At 43.5% G+C, this 23,905-nt stretch overlaps 1 protein-coding gene across 1 annotated transcript in view; it reads right to left on the minus strand.

The window, feature by feature from the left end:
* ZGLP1 (zinc finger GATA like protein 1) overlaps positions 1–23,905 on the minus strand; it is a 55,895-nt gene that overhangs the window by 15,007 nt on the left and 16,983 nt on the right. The window contains exons 2-4 of the mRNA XM_040346411.1: positions 18,623–19,378; positions 8,858–8,955; positions 4,903–4,996 (exon numbers count right to left, since the gene is read on the minus strand). Coding sequence (XP_040202345.1) covers positions 4,903–4,996; positions 8,858–8,955; positions 18,623–19,378 — 948 coding nt within the window. The remainder of the gene's footprint in view (positions 1–4,902; positions 4,997–8,857; positions 8,956–18,622; positions 19,379–23,905) is intronic.

The raw sequence follows: 23,905 nt of genomic DNA on the forward strand, positions 1-23,905 counted from the left end.
CCGACAATAATTTAAAACAATAAAATATTCTAAACAATGATTCCTAAAGTATGAGAGTGAGTCCGTCCTCTACTGGGGTAAAAATGTGTAACACTCGAGGTCTATGCCCAAACAATACCATCCAACATCAATAATTAGATGTGGAAGGAACTGCGAGTGAATAAATAATGAAATCCAATGGATAAAAGTGCCTGACTGGCCGCACAGTGTACATGGGATAATAATCCTTTTTTAAAAAATATGTGTCATAAATCCTTAAAGTGCTTGATGAAAAACAAGTGCAAAGTGCTAATAATTAAAACAATAATAGCAGTGAATGAAAGCTCCAGCTCTCCTGGAAAGTAGTGGTTAATTACTAATTAGCAAACACATGCAGGAAAAAGCAACAACTGAAAAGAAGTCCAAAAATGCAAGTGTCCTAAAAACCTAAACGGTTCAATCATAAAACTGTTGTTTTTCTGTGCAATGAAAAAGATATAATAATATAATAATAAAATAAAAAATAAAATAAAAAAATAAAAAAATCATAAATAATAGTCCAAAAACAGATAGTACAATATCACTGCAGGATTAGTGATAGTGAATAAAACTATATCCAGTGCACAATCAAGTGATAATGAAAATATTAAAAATAAAGTCCAAAGTGCAAAGTGCATCTGTGCTCCATTCAACAATTCAGATGATCAGTGGTTAATTCAGTGAAGACTTGTTACATTGTGCTCATTCAATGAAGACTTGTTACATTGTGCTCATATGTCTGTGAATCAAACCAGCCCGATTTTCCTCAGTGTGGGGATTGTTTTTACCAGCCTCTTACCTTCTTGAGGCTTTTACCAAGCCTGTAACAGGAGCTGCTCTGCAGTCACATAAATACAATCCAGGATCCAAAGACGGCTCACACTCCTCCCCATTCAGGCTCTCAAAAAGAAACACAGGAATGCCTCCATAGCATAAAACCACAGGATATCAGTTTAATAAAGAAAAACAAATACACTCACAAACATTGCTGTGTTAAACAGCGTGTGTACAATCGAGTGTCACCGCTCTGCGGCCGCAAAGCAGGTGACTTCACCAGCAAGCCCTCTGTGTCCTCCTCACGCGTATCGCGACAGCCCTACGTCGCTTAATCATAGGATAGAGGGCAGCTGGTGTGGACATGATTTTTATAGCGCCGGCATCACAAGTAAAGAGCTATGCAATTAGATAGCAATCATAAAATAAAAGTACATCTACATCATTGCGATCAATCTAGACATATAGTGTTTCTACAGTGATGTTAGATAAAATATGAATATATATAAAAAAACACATAATTCAGACACAGCGATCCTCTGAGTTAAGTGCTCCCTCTAGTGGTAGGAGGAAGGAATAGTATAAGTAAGATATAGGTGGACTGTTAAATGTCGCCACCTGCTGGAAATGTAAGGTGCATATTTCAAATGCCCAGCCATCCACCTCATTGTCGTGCTGAACATTTAGATTAATCCAATTATATTCAGAGAGACAGAACATAATAAGAAAAAAGGCAGTGCGGAACCCAGGTAGGCAATCTTCTACTAATTTATGAAATAATTCATAAGTGTAAAAACCCTGATCAAGGCTAAAATATATGTGGTGGGGAGATATAAAGCCACAATAAAATAAAATTAAAATGAATAATCCAATGTAAAAAACCCCTTATGTGGCAATATTAACCATAAAGTGACTCATATGTATAAAACAATGGCCAAGGCTAATAAATATATGGTAAAAAATTCCAGAGCCACAATAAGAAATATAATAAGGAATAAATGTTAAAAATGTCAATATAAAATGGCAATAAAAAGGAAAATCCAATACTGTAAGACCAATACATGGTTGCGCTAATCAAATAACCAGGACCAGTAAATAAGTACGGTGATGTAACCCTAAAACCACAGCAGTACCTATTTAAAATTATTGGTAAAATAATTATAAAATCACTAGTAAAAGAATCAGGCAAATAGGTAGTTAAAAGTTGGATATAAAACAATTCAAATCAAACTCGACATTGTGCCCCTGTGGCGTGAGGGTGCATAACTCGTGTATCCAACGAGATTCTGCCTGACTAATTTTCTGCACTTTATTGTCTCCTCTCCAATGCGGTTTGTATTTCTCTATCCCCCACACCATCAATGACGAGGGGTCTCTATTGTGGCACTGGTCATAGTGGCGGGATAGACTATGCTTGGGGAACCCATTGATTATGTTTTGTGTGTGTTCCCGAAGTCTTTTCCGCAATTTCCTTTTTGTTCTGCCCACATATTGAATCTTGCATGGACATTCCAACAAGTACACTACCCCCTCCGTCTCACAGAAGATAAATTCTTTGATTTTATATTGTTTCCCTGTAAAACAGGAATTGAAAGTCTCTTTCTTCTTTTTGCTCTCTTTGGTGCGTTTGCAAGTAAAGCATTTTTTACACGGATAGTACCCTTTCTCATTAAAAAATGAAAAACTTTTTTTCTCTGGTGGATCTAGTACGTTTTTAGCAATAATATCTCTCAGCGTTGGGGCCCTCCTATATGTGAATAGGGGTTTTTCAGGAAGTACCTGTGCCAAATGTCGGTCGGCCTTCACAATATGCCAATATTTTTTACAGATCGCCTCTATTTGCTTGTGTTGTACACTATAATCCATTATTAATGGTATTTTTCCAGTGAAGGAGCTGTTTCTCACAGAGTCCTGGATCAGCGTGTCTCTATCCAAAGTGACTACATCTTTGATTTTTTTCTCAATAAAATCTGGTTTGTAACCTTTTTCTATAAATCTTTTGCCAATAAAATCAGCCTGTTCCAGGAATACGTTGGTTTTCGTACAGTTTCTCCTCAATCTCAAGAGCTGACCCTTCGGTATATTCTCTAACCAGGGATTGTGGTGGCAGCTGTCCAGAGGCAGATAATGCATTTATAGTTTGTAAAGTCTCTTGTTCCATTTTTTTTTTCTAGTAAACTTAGGCTTTGTTAGGTTAAATCACATTTTGTAAATGTATATATTGTAATGTGTTTGTAATGAAGCTTTTTTAAACAAATTTTTCATCCGCCGTTAACAAAAGTTATACATTTTTGAGATGGCTGACAAAAGAAAAAATTCTTATAGATACCAGGAAGGGTTTTCCAACCTGCAATTGTAGCAATCTGTGGCATTAGATGTTATACACAGATGACCATCGTGACTCACCATTCCCACCCACTGAAGACAGCCATTGACAGTGACTTGTTAGTAACATTTTTACCCACGGCTTGACCGCTCCATCAAATCAAAATGGCTCCTTTTCAGCGAAAGTCTTCTTTCACAGGGAAGCCGGTAATGCACTAACTATACAGAGAATCACTGCGTGCGTCCAAAGTATATTTGTTTTGGAGACGTTTTGGAGTCCAAACTTAATAATTTGAAAGAGACTGGAAAAAGTTTGTTGCATGTGCTGAGTGGGAATTCCCGGGCACAGCGAGGAATGTGGGATAACGTCCAGCTCTGTGTGGAAACAGTGAGTGGGTAGCAGGGGAGTTGCCTGTGAAATGTTCTCTGTACAGAGAGCTCTGTAGAAGCTTTCACAAGGAAAGAACACAAAGCAACAAATAAGTTAGGGAGAAGCAGCTGGGATCAGCCAAAAACCCATCCCTGGTAACAAAAAAATATAATAATAATAAAAATACAATATTAGCCTCTTTATTGAAGAATTTACCTTTATACTCCTCGATGCTAAAATACAATTATCCTTCTGAGAAATGGAATTAAAACTGAGACACTTATAGGCAGGGCTGGTGCAAGGATTTTAACACCAGCTTCACCAGCGCACATCAATTCAGCCTACCAGCGCCCATCAAATGAAGCTACCAGCGCCCATCAAATGCAACTACCATCGCAATCAATGCAGACTCACCAGTGCCAAACAAATGCAGCCTTTCAGAGCCCATCGATGCAGCCTCACCAGCGCCCATCAAATGCAGCCTCACCAGCGCCCATTAAATGCAGCCTCACCAGCGCCCATCAAATGCAGCCTCACCAATGCCCATCACATGCAGCTACCAGTGCCATCAATGCAGCCTCACCAGTGCCAATCAAATGCAGCCTTTCAGAGCCCATCAATGCAGCCTCACCAGCGCCCATCAAATGCAGCCTCACCAGCGCCCATCAAATGCAGCCTCACCAGCGCCCATCAAATGCAGCCTCACCAGCGCCCATCAAATGCAGCCTCACCAGCGCCCATTAAATGCAGCCTCACCAGCGCCCATTAAATGCAGCCTCACCAATGCCCATTAAATGCAGCCTCACCAATGCCCATCAATGAAGCCTCACCAGTGCCAATCAAATGCAGCCTTTCAGAGCCCATCAATGCAGCCTCACCAGCGCCCATCAAATGCAGCCTCACCAGCGCCCATAAAATGCAGCCTCACCAGCGCCCACAAAATGCAGCCTACCAGTGCCCATCACTGAATGTTTGCTTGCTTCCATTCATTCAGGAGTCAGGACACAGACACAGCCCTCCGCCACCGCTGCGCCTCTGACACTATGTGCGAAGGGAGCGGCGGCTGCCTGCTGATGCTGAGACTTGGTTGCTTGCTGCAGAAAAAAGGAGAGTAGAAATACCAGTGGCCGGGAGCCCTAGGCAGCAGTGCTCCCTAGGGGGCTGCCTAGTAGTAGCACCGGCCCTGCTTATAGGGCACTGAGTAGAAAGAATGTGCACCATTTTGAGGGGAAATAGCCAGAGGATTAGAAAAGAACTTCAACAATAAAAAAATAGCTAGATTTCAGCATGTTCATTGCACTGTAGAATTTTCACCAGAAGCACAGCATACATTTATATAATATGCATGAAAACTGTAAATTGCACGTTTTAACTTTTTATTTTTATTCATAAATGTGATGTGATGCAATTATTACCTGATGCCACAGGCGTTACATAGCGGAGTCCCATCCTCCGCATCGCGCCACAGGGGAGTCTTCTGTGTCTTGCAAGAGGCACATCGTTTAATTCCTAGATAAGGGAATTCACTGTCAATATACAATGTAGTGTGATTTTTATTGATAGATAGATAGATAGTTTCATTATCCATTGCATTGTGATCATAATGGGCATACTCAGTATGATTCTCCAGTACAGTGTAATTATTTTTTGTGTTTAGGTACTGTGTATCATTAGACAGTGCAGTGTGATCATCATTGGTGTAGAGATACTGGAGTAAATTCACGTAGATCAGCGTATCTTTGCGGCGGCGTAACGTATCCGATTTACGTTACGCCTCCGCAACTTAGACGGGCAAGTGCTGTATTCTCAAAGCACTTGCTCCGTAAGTTGCGGCGGCGTAGCGTAAATCGGCCGGCATAAGCCCGCCTAATTCAAATGTGGGACAGGGGGGCGTGTTTTATGTTAATGTTCTGTGACCCGACGTGATTGACGTTTTTCCCCAACGGCACATGCGCCGTCCGTGGAATTTCTCAGTGTGCATTTCTCCTAATACGCCGCAAGGACGCCATTCACGGACGACTTACGCAAACGACATAACTTTTTCAAATTTCGACGCGGGAACGATAGCCATACTCAACATTGGTACGCCGCACTTACGCCACCATATAGCAGGGGTAAATATACCCCGGGAAAAGCCTAATGTAAATGGCGTAAATGTACTGCGTCGGCCGGGCGTACGTTTGTGAATTCGCGTATCTAGCTGATTTACATATTTCATATTACATATTAAATCAGCGTACACGCCCCTAGCGGGCAGCGTAAATATGCAGTTACGATCCGACGGCGTAAGAGACTTACGCCTGTTGGATCTAAGGGAAATCTATGCGTAACTGATTCTATGAATCAGGCGCATAGATACGACGGCGCAACTCAGAGATACGACGGCGTATCTGGAGATACGCCGTCGTATCTCCACTGAGAATCTGGCCCACTATGTATGATTAATCTGTGTGGTGATTATGATCAGTGTTTAGATACCTACTTCCATTAAGCCGCATTTACTGGGACATTTATAAACCTTCCCTTATAAAGACAGGCATTTACAAGCTTTAAGAGCAGTCCTGAAACTTGTTAAATGTCTGCTGAAGTCTGCCAAATATTTTTTATAAACCACAGCCAGAACCTTTATTAAAGAGCGAGATCTAAACTGCAGTGTGAAGCGGACCAGTCAATTGTGCTATGAGGGAAGGGGACTAAAAGAGCTAGTTCACCTTTTCAGGTGAACACCCTAAACCCTCTCTACCCCTCTCCCCTGTCCCACTGTACTTGCCTCCATGGGTGTGGAGCTGTCAGTGCCCATGTAGCCATTGCAACGATTTGGGGGATTTGACTTCCCTGCTCTTCTTCCCGTTTTTTCTGTAGAGCTTCTTGTATGGATCAGAGTGATTCCGATTGGTCAACACCAAAACCTGACCAATCGGAATCACTCTGACCCATCCCAGGAAGCCCTACAGAAGGAAGGGGAAGAATAGCAGGGATTTCAATTCCCCAGATCACTACATCAGCTACGTGGGCACCAGTGGCGGCCCATCCATAAGGGGCGCAGGGGTGCCGCCCCACCACCCCAATCCATTCGCCCGGCCCTTATTCTACATGCAGGGCGCCGGACGCATGGATTTCAATGTTTGTTTTTTGAAGCACATGATTAAAGCCTAATGCCACATACACGTGACCGTTTTCCGTGTTCTAAAAAATTAAGTTTTTTTTTTATGTCATTAAAAACGCGTGTGGGCTTCAGAGCATTTTTTGGGTTCTAAAAAATGGCCAATTTTTTTTTTTCGAACATGCTCTAATTTTTCACAGCGTTTTTAACGTTGTCGTTTTTAAGTTTGTAAAAAATGGTCGTGTGTGGGCTTTAGCGACGTGAAAAAAACGTGCATGCTCAGAAGCAAGTTATGAGATGGGAGAGCTTGTTCTGGTAAAACTACCGTTCGTAATGGAGTAAGCACATTCATCACGCTGTAACAGACAGAAAAGCGCGAATCGTTTTTTACTAACACGAAGTCAGCTAAAGCAGCCCAAAGGGTGGCGTCCTCTGAATGGAACTTCCCCTTTATAATGCCGTCGTACGTCACCGCGCTTTGCTAGAGCATTTTTTTTCACGATCGTGTGTAGGCAAGGCCGTTTTAATGATCGGTTGAAAAAAAAACGTAGTTTTTTCTAGACCCTTTAAAACTGCATTTTTTAGAACCCGAAAAACGGTCGTGTGTACGCGGCATAAGGCTCTAATTGACTTAAAGGTGGGCTCGGAGCGCAAAACATTGATTGCTATACACGTTACATATCGCCACGCATGCCGGAGTGAGAGCAATATTTTTCACTAGACTTCCTCTAACGCCTAACTGATGGCCTGTAGGGTGCTTTTAAAGCATTGCATGAAAAATATAAAGTACTGAAGTATGTTTTACAAAAAAAATGATCATTTATTGTGTTTTTGTGCCCTAAAATTAACTTTAGTTTATATTTTACTGAAAGTTTTCTAGATAATAACATCGTGTGACATAAAAAATTAGAACTACCACTATTTTATTCTCAGAAATATATAAAGTTTTGGGGGTTTATGCAATCTTCAGGCCTAAATTTTTTTTTTTTAAACATGGCTCTGGAAGCGAAAGGGTTAAACAATCAAATTCTGTTGAGTAAGGCCACACACTATTCGAAATTTGGCCAAATCCTTCTGGACTTGCCGAGTTTGGATAAGTGTATGGTCAGTAGCGATGGGCTTGGGTGTGTTCGGATGGAATCCACCAGGAAGCCGGCACTGCACACCGCCAATCATAGGCAGCGTGTGTCTGTGCAGCTGTCAGTCGGGGGAAATGCCTCACTGCCTATGATTGGAGGTGTGCAGTGACGGCTTCCTGGTGGATTTGATCCGAACACACCCGAGCCCATCACTAATGGTCAGTTTAGTGAAGACTTGGGTAGACATGAAGGCACTGGCCCGGATTCAGATAGAATTGTCTATCTATCGGCGGGCGTAACGTAACGGCCGCCGTAAATTAGGGCGCAAGTTCCGTATTCAGAAAGGACTTGCGCCCTATGTTACGGCGGCATAACGTATGTGTGTCGGCGTAAGCCCGCCTAATTCAAATGTGGATGATGTGGGCGTGTTTTATTTAAATTACATGTGACCCCGCGCATGCGCCGTTCGTGAAAAAATGCCAGTGCACATGCTCGAAATTACGCCGCAAATCGTCAATGCTTTAGACGTGAACGTAACTTACGTAAAGCCCTATTCACGACTTACGCAAACGACGTAAAATTTTCAAAATTCGACACGGGAACGACGTCCATATTTAACATAGGATACCCCTCATATAGCAGGGGTAACTTTACGCCGGAAAAAGGCGAGCACAAACAGCGTAAAAAAATGCGCCGGGCGGACGTACGTTTCTGAATCGGCGTATCTACCTAATTAGCATATTCCTTGCGTAAATCTACGGAAGCGCCACCTAGCGGGCAGCGTAAATATGCAGCCTAAGATACGACGGTGTAAGACACTTACGTCGTTCGGATCTTAGGGAAATCTATGCGTAACTGATTCTATGAATCAGTGGCATAGTTACGACCCCGCACACTCAGAGTTACGATGGCGTTTCTCCTTTCTGATTCCGGGCCACTGTGTACAGCCTGAGATTGTGATTCTTGGGACTCCACAGAGACAAAGACAGGGATCTAAAATTCACACTGGCTCTCTTCAACAGTGTGTTAACCTATAAAAGGTGTGAGATTTGATGGATTCGGTTTACTGTTCCTTTTAGACACTTGCTAAATGTGATTTTCTGCAGGCTACAAGCTGCAATTTAAAAAATTTATTTTTAAAAATAGCCCTAAACAGTATAATGATTATATCGGAGTTGGATCACATACTTGCGGTCTGTGTTGGATCATCATCTGAACCACTGAACAGTGAACTTGATTTATTCCGGGGTCTGGATTTTGTGCTCTTTCTCCAATTCCTTCCTTTGCTGTAGAGAAATTAATACATTAGTTCCTAGAATGCATACAATGTCGACACTGCCTTACATGTAAGTAACCAAGGGTGTGCCTACATTTCCTGAGTGTATAACATTGTCTATTTGTATATTGTCTAAACACACCGCTCCTTCACCGCTCCAAAGATGCTGCTAGCAGGACTTGTATGACAAGACAAGTGTAGCAGGACTAGCACACCACTCCAGTGAGAGACAGCAGCGGCTGTTTCAGGGAGCTTTGCAGTCACTATTTTTAGCGTTATAGCGCCTGCAAATCGCCCCAGTGTAAAAGGGGTCGAACTCCTTAAAGGGGTTGTAAAGGTTTGTTTTTTATTTTCTAAATAGATTCCTTTAACCACTTGCTTACTGGGCACATATACCCCCCTCCTGCCCAGGTGAAATTTCAGCTTTCGGCACTGCAACGCTTTAACTAACAATTGCGCGGTCGTGCGACGTGGCTCCCAAACAAAATTGACGTCCTTTTTTCCCCACAAGTAGAGCTTTCTTTTGGTGGTATTTGATCGCCTGTGCGGTTTTTATTTTTTGCGCTATAAACAAAAAAGTGAGACAATTTTGAAAAAAATACAATATTTTTTACTTCTTGCTATAATAAATATCCCAATTTAAAAAAAAAAAAACATTTTTTTTTCTCAGTTTAGGCCGATACGTATTCTTCTACATATTTTTGGTAAAAAAATTGCAATAAGCGACTGGTTTGCGCAAAAGTTATAGCGCTTACAAAATAGGGGACAGAATTTTTTTTTTTAATTATTTTTTTTTACTAGAAATGGCGGCGATCTGCGATTTTTAATGGGACTGCGACGTTATGGCGGACACATCGGACACATTTTTGGCGCCATTCACATTTATACTGCGATCAGTGCTATAAATATGCACTAATTACAGTATAAATGTGACTGGCATTGAAGGGGTTAACACTAGGGGGTGAGGAAGGGGTTAAATGTATCCCTGCTTAGTGTTCTAACTGTAGGTGGAGGGGGGGGGTGACTGGGGGGGTGACCGATCTGTGTCTCTATGTACAAGAGACACAGATCGGTCTCCTCTCCAGAGACAGCACCGCTGTCTCTGTGTAAAACGGCAATGAGAGATGATCTCATATGTTTACATATGAGATCCTCTCTCATTGGCCGCACAGATCGCCTCGCGAACGGCCACTCTGATTGGCCGTTCGCGGCGATCTGTAATTGGCTGTGTCCGAGGGACACGGCCAACACAGATTTTCCCCGCAGCGCGCTCTGGAGCGCGCGCGGGGACCGCCCTAAGGGGCGGACGTCAATTGACGGCAGTTTGGCGATTGGGATCCGCACTGTAGCCGTCAATTGACGGCAGGCGGATCCCAAGTGGTTAAGCTAGTGCATTGTTGGTTCACTTACCTTTTCCTTTGATTTCCCTTCTAAAAAATGTTTTTCTTTGTCTGAATTCTCACTTCCTGTTTCTCCTCAGTAAGCTTGCCCCCATCATCCGAGCCGTTCTGGCTGGGGGTTAGTCAGCCAGAACAGCTTACTGAGGAGGAACAGGAAGTGAGAAATTCAGACAAAGAAAAAAAAACTTTTTGTCTAACGCATAAGTGTATTCAAGGAAATGCCCCCCAATATCTATGCGAAAAACTAAAAGCACACAACACCAGTCTGCGATCCACCAACCAAAATCTACTCCAGATACCCAAAGCCAAATACAAGTCCAAAGGAGAACGAAGATTTGCGGTCCAAGGACCCAGACTATGGAACGCTCTACCAACCACCATCCGACTGGAGGAAAACCACCTGGCCTTCAGGAGAAAGATCAAGACCCATCTCTTCTGAGGGCCCAGGGAATGGATACCAAGCGCCCAGAGGCGATTCAGTTCGCATGTGTTGCGCTATATAAGTTTTTCACTCACTCAGAAGGAAAACGTTGCGTTACTGGGAACACAATGCACGTGCCCGGCGGCCGCGATGGCCGCCGGGCACCCACGATTGCCCAGTAACTGAGCAGGGTCGTGGATTTCTGTGTGTAAACACAGAGATCCATGTCCTGTCAGGGAGAGGAGACCGATGCTGTGTCCCTTGTACGTAGGGACACAGATCGGTCACCTCCCCCAGTCACCCCCCCTCCCCCTACAGTTAGAACACTCACTAGGCTACACATTTAACCCCTTCCCTGCCAGTCACATTTATACAGTAATCAATGCATATTTATAGCACTGTTCACTGTATAAATGTGAATGGTCCCAAAAATGTGTCAAAAGTGTCCGATGTGTCCGCTATAATGTCGCAGTCCCGAAAAAAATCGCAGATCGCCACCATTCCTAGTAAAAAACAAATTAAAAAAAAAATCATAATTATGTCCCCTATTTTGTAGCCAATATAACTTTTGCGCAAACCAGTCACTATACGGTTATTGCGATTTTTTTTTTTTATCAAAAATATGTAGAAGAAGAATGCGTATCGGCCTAAACTGAGATAAAAAAAATGTTTTAAAAAAAAAATGGGATATTTATTATAGCAAAAAGTAAAAAATATTGTGTTCCTTTTCAAATTGTACGCTCTTTTTTTGTTTATAGCCCAAAAAATAAAAACCGCACAGGCGATCAAATACCACCAAAAGAAAGCTCTATTTGTGGGAAAAAAAGGACATCAATTTTGTTTTGGAGCCACATCGCACGACCGCGCAATTGTCAGTTAAAGCGACGCAGTGCCGGAAGCTAAAATTTCGTCTGGGCAGGAAGGGGGTGTATGTGCACAGTAGGCAAGTGGTTAAAGGGGAAAGCGCATTGAGACCTATATTGTTGAATAGGTCAATATATCAAGGTGAGCGTGGATTGTCAATGGTGGTGGTATTCACTGAAGAGCATTCACAACGTGGCATGTGGGCAATGCTTATAAGTTGGTTTGCAAAGACTGGTTGTACATTATGATTGCAACGGTGGTAGAACTTTCTAACTAATGCTCTGATGGACTCATACTTTCTTTTTATTTATATCTGAGTTTTGCAATACACAGCAGTAGTTAGAGTCAGTATACTCACACATACAGTGGGGATCGGAAGTTTGGGCACCCCTGGTAAAAATTTGTATTAATGTGCATAACGAATCCAAGGAAAGATGGAAAAATCTCCAAAAGGCATCAAATTACAGATTAGACATTCTTATAATATGTCAAAAAAAGTTAGATTTTATTTCCATCATTTACACTTTCAAAATGACAGAAAACAAAAAAATGGCGTCTGCAAAAGTTTGGGCACCCTGCAGAATTTCTAGCATGCACTGCCCCCTTTGCAAAGCTGAGACCTGCCAATGTCATGGATTGTTCTCAATCATCGTCTGGGAAGACCAGGTGATGTCAATCTCAAAGGTTTTAAATGCCCAGACTCATCTGACCTTGCCCCAACAATCAGCACCATGGGCTCTTCTAAGCAGTTGTCTAGAAAACTGAAACTGAAAATAGTTGTCGCTCACAAAGCTGGAGAAGGCTATAAGAAGATAGCAAAGCGTTTTCAGATGTCAATATCCTCTGTTCGGAATGTAATTAAGAAATGGCAGTCATCAGGAACAGTAGAAATTAAAGCAAGATCTGGAAGACCAAGAAAAATATCAGACAGAACAGCTTGCAGGATTGTGAGATTGTGAGACTGCACGATCCCTCCAGAAAGATCTGGCAGACACTGGAGTTGTGGTACACTATTCCACTATAAAGAGATACTTGTACAAATATGGTCTTCATGCAAGAGTCATCAGAAGAAAACCTCTTCTACGTCCTCACCACAAAAATCAGCGTTTGAACTTTGCAAATGAACATATAGACAAGCCTGATGCATTTTGGAAACAAGTTCTGTGGACCGATGAGGTTAAAATAGAACTTTTTGGCCTGGAATGAGCAAAGGTACGTTTGGAGAAGAAAGGGCACAGAATTTAATGAAAAGAACCTCTGTCCAACTGTTAAGCATGGGGGTGGATCAATCATGCTTTGGGGTTGTATTGCAGCCAGTGGCACAGGGAACATTTCACGATTAGAAGGAAAAATGGATTCAATAAAATTTCAGCAAATTTTGGATGGCAACTTGATGCCATCTGTGAAAAAGCCAAAGTTAAAGAGAGGATGGCTTCTACAAATGGATAATGATCCTAAACACACCTGAAAATCCATGAGGGATTACATCAAGAGGCGTAAACTGAAGGTTTTGCCATGGCCTTCACAATCTCCTGACCTCAACATAATTGAAAATCTATGGATAGACCTTAAAAGAGCAGTGCGTGACAGACAGCCCAGAGATCTCAAAGAACTGGAAGACTTTTGTAAGGAAGAATGGGCAAAGATACCTCAAACAAGAATTGAAAGACTCTTGGCTGGCTACAAAAAGCGTTTACAAGCTGTGATACTTGCCAAAGGGGGCAGTACAAGATATTAACTCTGCAGGGTGCCCAAACTTTTGCAGACGCCATTTTATTGTTTTCTTTCATTTTGAAAGTGTAAATGATGGAAATAAAATTAACTTTTTTTGACATATTATAAGAATGTCTAATCTGTAATTTGATGCCCTTTGGAGATTTTTCCATCTTTCCTTGGCTTCGTTATGCACATTAATACCATTTTTTTCCTGGGGTGCCCAAACTTTCGATCCCCACTGTATATGGTGTAATAATTTACAAATATTAGGTGTCATTAGGATACATGGAGTTCAATGTTTTTTTTTTTTTGGAAGCACATCTGATTGGCTTCAAAATAGGGTGGCTTCCAGAGGACTCCACCCTGAGCCCACCCAGTTGTAATTCTCCTCCTGGCCAATCAGGAAGTGGGTCCTGTGACCCGATTGGCCAGGAGTCTTAGGACTTCCTGTTTGGTCGGGAGGAGAAGCAACGTCTGTTCAGCTGGGAGGAGAAGCCCCCGGCTCTTTCCTCGGCTGGAGCGAGAAGCAGCAGCCCTACCCCTTGTCAGCTCCTAAGGTAAGGCCACCTTCCTATCCGTCTCCCACGGGGGTAGGGGGGTTGGTGGTGGGTGGCGGTGGTGCAAGTGAGGGCAGGAAGATTGTTTGCCACCCCTCTCCAAAATATCGAGCACCAGCTGCCACGGTTTCATACTATAAACTATATTTCATACTTATTAAACCTAAAATGTATGTAAACTAACAATAAATGTATCTTATGTGCTCATTTTTGGTCTGTTAAATATATAGTTGAAAGTTAAAAAAGTGTTTATTAGATCTGTTTGACAAGAGAAAAAATGAGCTGTTCATCCACATGAGCTGATAACATTCCAGGGGCAGAGAGCACAGAAAATTATCTGTTGGCATTGTTCTCTGCAAACTCTGTGGGCTACAAAACGCTTCCCCCTGTTGTGGAGCAGAGAGGGAGGTAGAGTGTTTTTCTAACACAGTGTTATGCAGTCCTAACACACTCCCTGTCAAAGGAGGACAATGCTGCTCACTACTGTTGTCAACCTGGAACAGGAAGTGTGTTAATGGCAGGATTGACTGGTTAAAAGTTAAGGAAAAATCAATGCAAGAAAAGAAAGCACATCAAGCCATCATATCTAAGGGCTGGTAATTTGCACTGCTATTAGTTTGTGTTATTGGATTTGCAGTAGTTAAACTTTCCTGAATATAGTAAAGAAAATACATATACAGTATCTCACAAAAGTGAGTACACCCCTCACATTTTTGTAAATATTTTATCATTTATTTTCATGCGACAACACTAAAGAAATTATACTTTTCTACAATGTAAAGTAGTGAGTAGCTTGTATAACAGTGTAAATTTTCTGCCCCCTCAAAATAACTCAACACCCAGCCATTAATGTCTAAACCACTGGCAACAAGAGTGAGTACACCCCCTAAGTGAAAATGTTCATATTGGGCCCAAAGTGTCAATATTTTGTGTGGCCACTGTTTTTTTCAAGCACTGCCTCAACCCTCTTGGGCATGGAGTTCATGAGAACTTCACAGGTTGCCACTGGAGTCCTCTTCCACTCCTCCATGACAACATCACAGAGCTGGTGGATGTTAGAGACCTTGCGCTCCTCCACCTTCCGTTTGAGGATGCCCCACAGATGCTTGTGTAGCGCTACCCCCGGAGGAGCCGCTAAATGATTTGGGACCGGCCTGCTAAGTTGCCCTGGCAGTGTCTAAGGGTGTAACAGTGAGAATAGCAACAGTGAGTGGAGGTCCAGACATCCAATAAAGAGTTTTAAATGCTTTATTGTCCAGGCCAAACACGGCCAACATCAACATACATTAGGAAGGTCAAGGTTGATGAAGGAAGAAATAGAACCATGCGGTATCAGGCCTGGATGTAGAACCGAGCAATACACTGCTCTGCATTAAACTGCTCTGCATTAAACCGAATGTATACACGTCGCCACTCTGCTCGGTGTGGGTAAAGTGCCCCCGGACAGACCCGGAGCGTCACTCTGAATAGTACTGGGAGGAACAGGTCTCTCACACAGACCTGTCTCTAGGGCCCCCGCCACGGGCCAATTTTAACAGAGGACTTAAGTAAATAAGGACAGAGAATCCTCCCAGTAAACTTCTTTTGCAAATGGTCCCCGGATGACAGCAAGCATACCTGTCAGTGGTCTGGACACCCGATCCCAAACTAGGATCCTTTCAATAGGCCTCGGAACCTAGTGGAGCACTGGGGTCCCTTCTCTCATCAGGAAGAGGTTCGCTGCAAAGTTCAGCCGGCCAGGTGGGCCACGCCGGTGGGGTCCATGGATGCGGGTACCCTTAAGGTGGGTCCTGCACCTGGAACGGGGACCCCGCGGAAAGTTTTCGATACATGACCTCTCTCACAGATATATCCTCCCCCAGCATGCCCCGCGAGGGAGAACATCCTCTAATTGGCTGCTGGGAGAAGATCTGTTCTGCCAGAACCCCTCTAGCGCCAGCTGTCGGCCAGGGGTGGCACTGTCCTCCCTGACCACAATATAACCCAGTGGAATTTCCAGAATGACAGAGATCATTAAATTTAGACAAACATTGAATGGGAGCAAGGTAACTCTCCCATTCCCCACTAAATTAAAGCGTAGTGCCCATGCTGAAAGCAAGGGGGCGCTACACTCAATAGGGTTTAGGTCTGGAGACATGCTTGGCAAGTCCATCACCTTTACCCTCAGCTTCTTTAGCAAGGCAGTGGTTGTCTTGGAGGTGTGTTTGGGGTCGTTATCATATTGGTATACTGACCTGCGGCCCAGTCCCTGAAGGGAGGGGATCATGATCTGCTTCAGTATGTCACAGTACATGTTGGCATTCATGGTTCCCTCAATTAACTGTAGCTCCCCAGTGCCGGTGTTCTAACAATATGGCTCCTCCTATTGATATGGTTTCCCCTTGACTGCGCAGGCGCAATCCGAGCCGAAGGAAATCTCAGAGCCTGAACAGGTGTTCGTCAGCTGTAGGTCAGCTGTAGACGCGCTCGCTCTTGATGCTTGGTTATACCTGCCGCTCTATAGTACACGCTGCTCTATACAGCAAGGGGAAGCAAAGGGTAGATGTGATATTGAGCAGTGCTTTTTTGCTTGGTTATACACACCGCTCTATACAGCAAGGGGCGGATGTGAGATGTGTATTTTATTGAGAAATCCATCCCCCAAAAAAGCACTGGTCAATATCACATCAGCCTCCGCTCCTTTTTCTGCCCCATTGCTGCGGCGTGTAGTATAGAGCAGCGTGTAGTATAGAGCGGCGTGTCAATATCACATGAGTCTCCGCCCCTTTTTCGGCCCCTTGCTTCGTGGCATGTATCCTCGGGAGCAAGCGCGTGTACAGCTGGCGAACAGGTGTTCCCTGGCCTCCAACTGCGTATGCGCTGCGCCTACACAGTCGAGGTCGGACCCTATCCGATAGGGGAGCCAGCTCGACAAGACATCGGCAGCACTCATGCAGCCCCAGACCATGACACTTCCACCACCATGCTTGACTGTAGGCAAGACACACTTGTCTTTGTACTCCTCACCTGGTTACCACCACACATGCTTGACACCATCTGAGCCAAATAAGTTTCTTGGTCTCATCAGTCCACAGGACATGGTTCCAGTAATACATGTCCTTAGTCTGCTTGTCTTCAGCAAACTGTTTGCAGGCTTTTTTGTGCATCATCTTTAGAAGAGGCTTCCTTCTGGGACGACAGCCACACAGACCAATTTTATGCGGCGTATGGTCTGAGCACTGACAGGCTGACCCCCCACCCCTTAAACCTCTGCAGAAATGCTGGCAGCACTCATACATCTATTTCCCAAAGACAACCTCTGGATTTGAAGCTGAGCATGTGCACTCAACTTCTTTGGTCGACCATGGCGAGCCCTGTTCTGAGTGGAACCTGTCCTGTTAAACCGATGTATGGTCTTGGCCACTGTGCTGCAGCTCAGTTTCAGAGTCTTGGCAATCTTCTTATAGCCCTAGGCCATCTTTATATAGAGCAACAATTCTTTTTTCCAGATCCTCAGAGAGTTCTTTGCCATTAAGGTGCCATGTTGAACTTCCAGTGATCAGTATAAGAGACAGAGCAATAACACCAAATTTAACACACCTTCTCCCCATTCACACCTGAGACCTTGTAACACTAATGAGTCACATGACACCGGGGAGGGAAAATAGCTAATTGGGCCTAATTTGGAAATTTTCACTTAGGGGTGTATTCACTTTTGTTGCCAGTGGTTTAGACATTAATGGCTGTGTGTTGAGTTATTTTGAGGGGACAGCAAATTTACATTGTTATACAAGATGTACACTCACTACTTTACATTGTAGCAAAGTGTCATTTCTTCAGTGTTATCACATGAAAAGATATAATAAAATATTTACAAAAATGTGAGGGGTGTACTTACTTTTGTGAGATACTGTGCATACAGTAGTGTAAAGGCCTTGTCTAGGATATTGAATCCTCGCTTTAGTAGAATAGAGGACACACTTAGGGCCCTTTCACACGGGGTGGATCAGTAATGATCCGCCTCCGTGTGTCCGTAAAGCTCAGAGGGGATCCTCCGTAAAATCCCCGCTGAGCCGTCGGCTGACAGGGCGGTTCCCGCACACTGTGCAGGGACTGCCCTGCCTTTTCTCCGCTCTCCCCTATGGGGGGGATCAGATGAATACGGACAGTATGTCCGTGTTCATCCGATCCGATGCGTAAAAGGAAGAAAAAATAGGATTTTCTTCCGTCCGCAAAATCGGAGCCTTGCGGAGGCGGGTGATTGCGGGTGTCAGCAGATGTTCATCCGCTGACACCCGCAATCACATAGGGACCAATGTATGTCCCGTTTTCATCCGCAAACTGGCCTTACCTCATTGAGACATTTCATACTTTCGTTACCTTTGGTTAGCAGACCCAATGCAGGTGGAATGTCAATTTTATTTGAATAGACAAAATACAATATGGCTTTTTTTTGCAGTTGTACATTGTTAATTTGTTTTTGTTTTTAATGGTAACATGGAGTTCCAAATTCGAATATTTACCACCGTTTTCTTGATGGTTAAAAGACAAGAAAAAGACATGTCTGTGATGCCACAGCTGTCATTTTGTTTAGAATGGGAAATACATTTAAAAAGGAAGCATCTGAATAGCTGAAGCAAGTTCATACAGTGAGCCCTTGGCATCATAACTTATTCTTTGGTGGATCATGCCACCGCTTACACAGTATTTCTCCTAATGGTCCACATTTTTGTTGTGTACCTGTAAAATGATGAAACAATCAGCCGGTAATCATCAAATGTTTCCTTCTCAAAACAGAGATGCATCTGAAACTCAATACCCTGGAAAGTGGGGTCAGTCTTTTCCATACTTCTCATCGGGGTCTTCTGCTTCCTGGGAGTCCTCTGAAAACACCTCAATGTATCTGATGATCCATTGATTATTGAGCTTCCTTGAGACTGATCTTCATTCTTCTTCACATTCTGTACTTTACATAAGGTACTAGAGTGGCATTCTTTACACAAAGGTTCACCATTTGTATTAGTGTTTACCCATTCTGGATCCTCAACAACTTGTTCCTCACTAGTGGATGGTAAGCAAGATCTATCCAACATAAGGATATTATTGTTAATTTCAAGATGTCCTCTACAATCCTTCTGAACCTTGGACTGTACAAGAAGTTTGCTCTCTTCTTCTAGTCCTAGTTTAGTTAATTGGTTGCATTCCAAATTAATACGATTCAGAATCTCCATAGATTTACTAGGAGAGCTTTGGGACCTTCTGTAAGAATTCCTTAGAACAGAAGTCCGATTAAAGTCATTGATCACACTACGGCCATTATGAGCATGGTCCTCCTTGTTTTCAAACTTTGGAATATTTTTTACACTTTCCTCCAATAGACTCAAAACTGTCCGTTCTGAAACCTGTACCATACATGACATTCTGTGCTCGAAATGTTGCAAATTATTGGTATGGCCCTGTAACTGACACCATTTCTCAGCCTTCCCCTCAGAGAACCTTTAAAAGAGAAAAGCAAAATAAAATCAATTAAGTGCCAATCAATGGATCATTGGTTAGTCAATCTTAATGCTGCTGATCCTCAGTTACATAGCTGTACACAAGATAATTGGAAACATATTGAATATTTGCAAAGATACTCTTGGAGGGGAATTTACTAAAACTGGAGGAGACAAAATCTGCAGCAGCTATTCATGGCAACCAATCAGCTTCTAGCTTTCATTTTCAAAGTTTAAAGTAGTTCTAAAAGGCAAAAAAGTGTTTTACATGAATGCATTATGGTAAAAAAAAAACTTCCAATGATGCCTTGTAATGTACAGTTGTCATTGGCACCTGCTGCTGTCAATCAAATGTTGTGAGGAGGGAGCTGAGCCTTGCTGTGTTTGTCTTTAGACGCAGACAGCCCAGCTTGGGAGTGAGCCAGCAGGTGTCCCACCATAGGAAGCAACTTCTTATGGAGATGCTCATAGAGGACCCCGGAGGAGAAGGTCCTGAACTACTCTGTGCAAAATCATAGCATTGGGCAGGTAAGTATAACCTGTCTATTGTAATTTTTTTTTAAAAATGTAAGCTTAGCAATCACTTTAATGTGGCCCAGTGTCAGATAGAAAGTCAATAAAGGAACAAACAAAAATTCTCATGGTTAAACGTTTGATACTTTTTTGTTATCTGCAGATTAAAAAAATGTGCCCTATATACAAGGAAAAGGTCATCTAGATAAATGTATGCGTTTTGAAAGTATATGCAAACGTGATCCTCATTCAAAGGGACTTATAACAATAATCCACAACCATCTTATTACTTTACCTAATATGGAACCACCATCATGTGTAGCAAAATGGCAAAAGGACCTTGAATTTCAGTTGGAAGCAACTGGATGGGATAAAATATGGGCCACAACAAAATCTTCTTCACAAAATATTACTGCCTAAGGCCGCGTACACACGGTCGGACAAAAACGATGAGAATGGACCGAGGTTCAGTTCCATCGGTCCAAACCGACCGTGTGTATAGCCCATCGGTCTGTTTTCCTTCGGTCCAAAATTTTAAAACATGCTTCAAAACCGAACCAATGGACCGCTGCCCGATCGGTCCAAACCGATGGTTAGTACAGAAAGCATCGGTTCAAAGCCCGCGCATGCTCAGAATCAAGTCGACGCATGCTTGGAAGCATTGAACTTTGTTTTATTCAGCACGTCGTGTGTTTGACGTCACCCCGTTCTGACCCGATCGGTTTTTGGAACGATGGTGTGTACGCACATCAGACCATCAGGCCACTTCAGCGGTGAACCGTTGAAAACGGTCCGTCGGACCATTCTTATCGGTTTGGTCCGACCGTGTGTACAAGGCCTTAGAGACAAATTATAAAAGGTACTCACACACTGGTATTTGGTCCCTGTCAGAATCGCAAAATGTGTTCCCCATTCTCCATTTTGTTTTCGTGGCTGTGGTGAACTAGGATTACATTCATATATGGTGGGACTGGCCGGTTGCAAAAGATTTTTGGAAAGAGGTTTTTCTCATGATCTCAACACTATTTGGTATATCCATCAATCCTGGTCCTACAATTGCACTTCTAAACATAAATCATGCCACTATCTCCTACATCCAATTAAATAGAAATCACAATAAGCATTTATTGATTGGTTTGCGCAAAAGTTATGTCTACAAAATAGGGGATAGTTTTATGGCATTTTTACTAATATTTATGTCGGCGATAAGTGATTTTTATCATGACTGCGACATTATGGCTGACATATCGGACAATTTTGTTGCTATTTTGGGACCATTTACATTTATACAGCGATCAGTGCTATAAAAATGCATGGATTAAAACTTTTGTAAACAAAAAAATTAAAATGCATTGATTACTGTATAAATGCGACTGGCAGGGAAGGGGTTAACCACTAGGGGGCTAGGAAGGGGTTAAGTGTGTCTTAGGGAGTGATTCTAATTGTTAGGGGGCATGGCTACGAGTCACACGTCACTGATCGCTGCTCCCGATGAGAGGGAGCAGACAATCAGTGCTGGGTCACTAGGCAGAATGGGGAGAGGCCTTGTTTACACTTGCCTCTCCCCGTTCTGCAGCTCTGTGACCGGATCGCGTGACACCGGCGGACATCAGGTCCGCGGGTCCCGCGGGGAGGGTCAACGAGCTTGTAGCAGGGGAAATTCAAAGTGACGAAAACATACATCACTTTGCCCAGCTGTGCCATTCTGTCGACGTATATCGGCGCGAGCCAGTCTTTAACCGGTTAAACACTTTCCGCCAACCTGGCACATTAGTGTGCTATGAAAAAGCTCCCTTCGTGCTCCCAGCACAGTAACAAAATGGTACCGGAAAGATCCCGATGCATACTTGTGCTTGGGAGCTGTCCGATCATGTGACCACTGTGACTGCCGTTTACAGTGGTAAGAGGAACGGAATGCTGGCCTTCGCCTCCCAGCATTTAGATTCCGGCGGCAGAAAGGAGTTGAGAAAGAAGTGCTCTGTAAATATTTGCTGAATCTGATGCTCTTCAGAGTAACCTGTGTGAACTCACAATATACAAGGATGTGTATTCAGGACCAAAGGTGTTTCCTTTAATTCTATTTTATTCTCTATAATATAAAGTATATGGAGGAGAATCCAGCAGCTACAGTAAGAGTCACTTGTAACAATCAATGTTGGGTATACGCAGACCTGGGGAAAGGAACACCATCCACATAAGGAACTAATTCATTTTTTCACACTTAAAAAGTTGAAGTAGAGCCAAAGCCAAAGCTCGTTTGGCTCTACTTCTCCTATAGATCCCCGGAGTGCGCAGTTAGCTGATGTCACTCGGGCTGGTCCAGGCTCAGATAAGATCTCCCTGACCATATGGTCAGCATCCACCCAGATGCCTGGACCGGCACCTGGCTCAGCCTCTCAGTGATCTGCCAAGAGCTTGAGCCAGCCCCTCCTGCCCCCTCCACAGCATAGTACTCCAGTGAGCGCTGGAGGGGAGAGCAGAGAGGTGGTGATGGACAGTTATGGCTCTTTGCTAAGAGCGGAGGGAGAGAACTGAGCGATTAGCAGTGTTTGAACGCTCAGTTCTCTGGGTAGAGGCGGCGGGGGACAGGTGCAGCTTAAATCTGTACTGCAGTCATCTAAACGAGTATGATTTTTAATTCCCATTCTTCTCTTTTAAGCTGCTAGGAAAATCTAAAATAGCTTTGGGTGGACTGATTCTTCTAAGTTATACTGTTGCTTGTTTTATGAATGAATAGAAAATACACTGTACAGAGGCTAATGCTCATTCACAAACTGAAGCATAGTATACATAGTAAAAGTCAGGGGTCAAGTCCTGGGGAAAAAAGTGTGGGAACTCCCACCCAAGATCCACTCCCCAACCCAAAAAAAAATGATACGCTCATATGCATAATTACTAAACCGCATGTTTTTTTTTTTTTTTCGATCCACTGTACCTTAGTAATCCTTTATGTTACTGGCCGCTTCCTGTATATGGATTCATCGGGTAGTGTGCGTGTATTCCGTCACTTTCTCGATGCCGCAATGTCTCCTGGGAACAATGACAAAAGCTCCCAGGAGACATTGCGGCATCGAGGAAGTGACGGAATACCCGCACACTACCTGATGAATCCATATACAGGAAGCGGAAAGTAACAAAGGATTACTAAGGTTCGCCTGCCCCTGACAGTGACTCGAGCTGGGCATCGGCGCTTAGTGAAGGATTGGCTCGGGCGGCTCGGCTGCTCTTGGCTGCTCTAGTCCTGCAAAGGGAACTGCGTTCCTGCTGTGAAAAAAGTGCAGGAACTCCGTTCCCACGCGTTCCCGCAGGACTTGAGCCCTAGTAAAAGTGTTCATTCAGGAAAAGAAGGGGCCGGTAAATGTTACATATTTACTGGCCTCTACCCTCGCTCTCCATCCTGAAGGATCTCATTGTGCGTCTGCAGCTGCCAGAAGGGAGAGGAGGGAAGCCGGAAGCTCTGCGGGTGGGGGACACAAGGGAGCCCGGGGAATTAGATGGTGCACAAGGTGGGTTATTGGTGTGGTGGAGGGGGCAATTACTGGAACTGATCCCCAGTATGGCTTTTGCTGCAGCAGGCCATCAGCTACAAGCCGGCAGGACTGGGAGAAATAGAAGCCAGCGTTCAGCTGCTGCAGAGAGAGTCATACAGGGGATCCGTTTCAGTAATTGTTCCACCCCACCTTCACCCTCAATGCACATGTCCAGTTCCCCCTGCTGCCAGAGCCCCCGGCTGGCCCGAGCCTGATACAGGAGGATTAGTGGTACCTCCCCATCAGCGGCCATGCAACTTGTTATCCCATAGATGGATCGAAATACAGCTAGTTCCTGCGGATCCAGCTGAGTTTCAATCTGTCTATGTCTAGCTTTAGTATTCATTTCTTTCCCTTTTTTTGCATCTTTATTCTGCTACCCATTATAAAAGTGGCGATTTGTAATGTCTAAGAAAGTCATACCATTTACATTTTATTTGTTCATTGCTTCATAACGCTTCTATGGCATCTCATAGACCATTACT

The sequence above is a fragment of the Rana temporaria genome, chromosome 3 (assembly GCF_905171775.1).
Source record: "Rana temporaria chromosome 3, aRanTem1.1, whole genome shotgun sequence".
In the NCBI taxonomy this organism is placed as follows: Eukaryota; Metazoa; Chordata; class Amphibia; order Anura; family Ranidae; genus Rana; species Rana temporaria.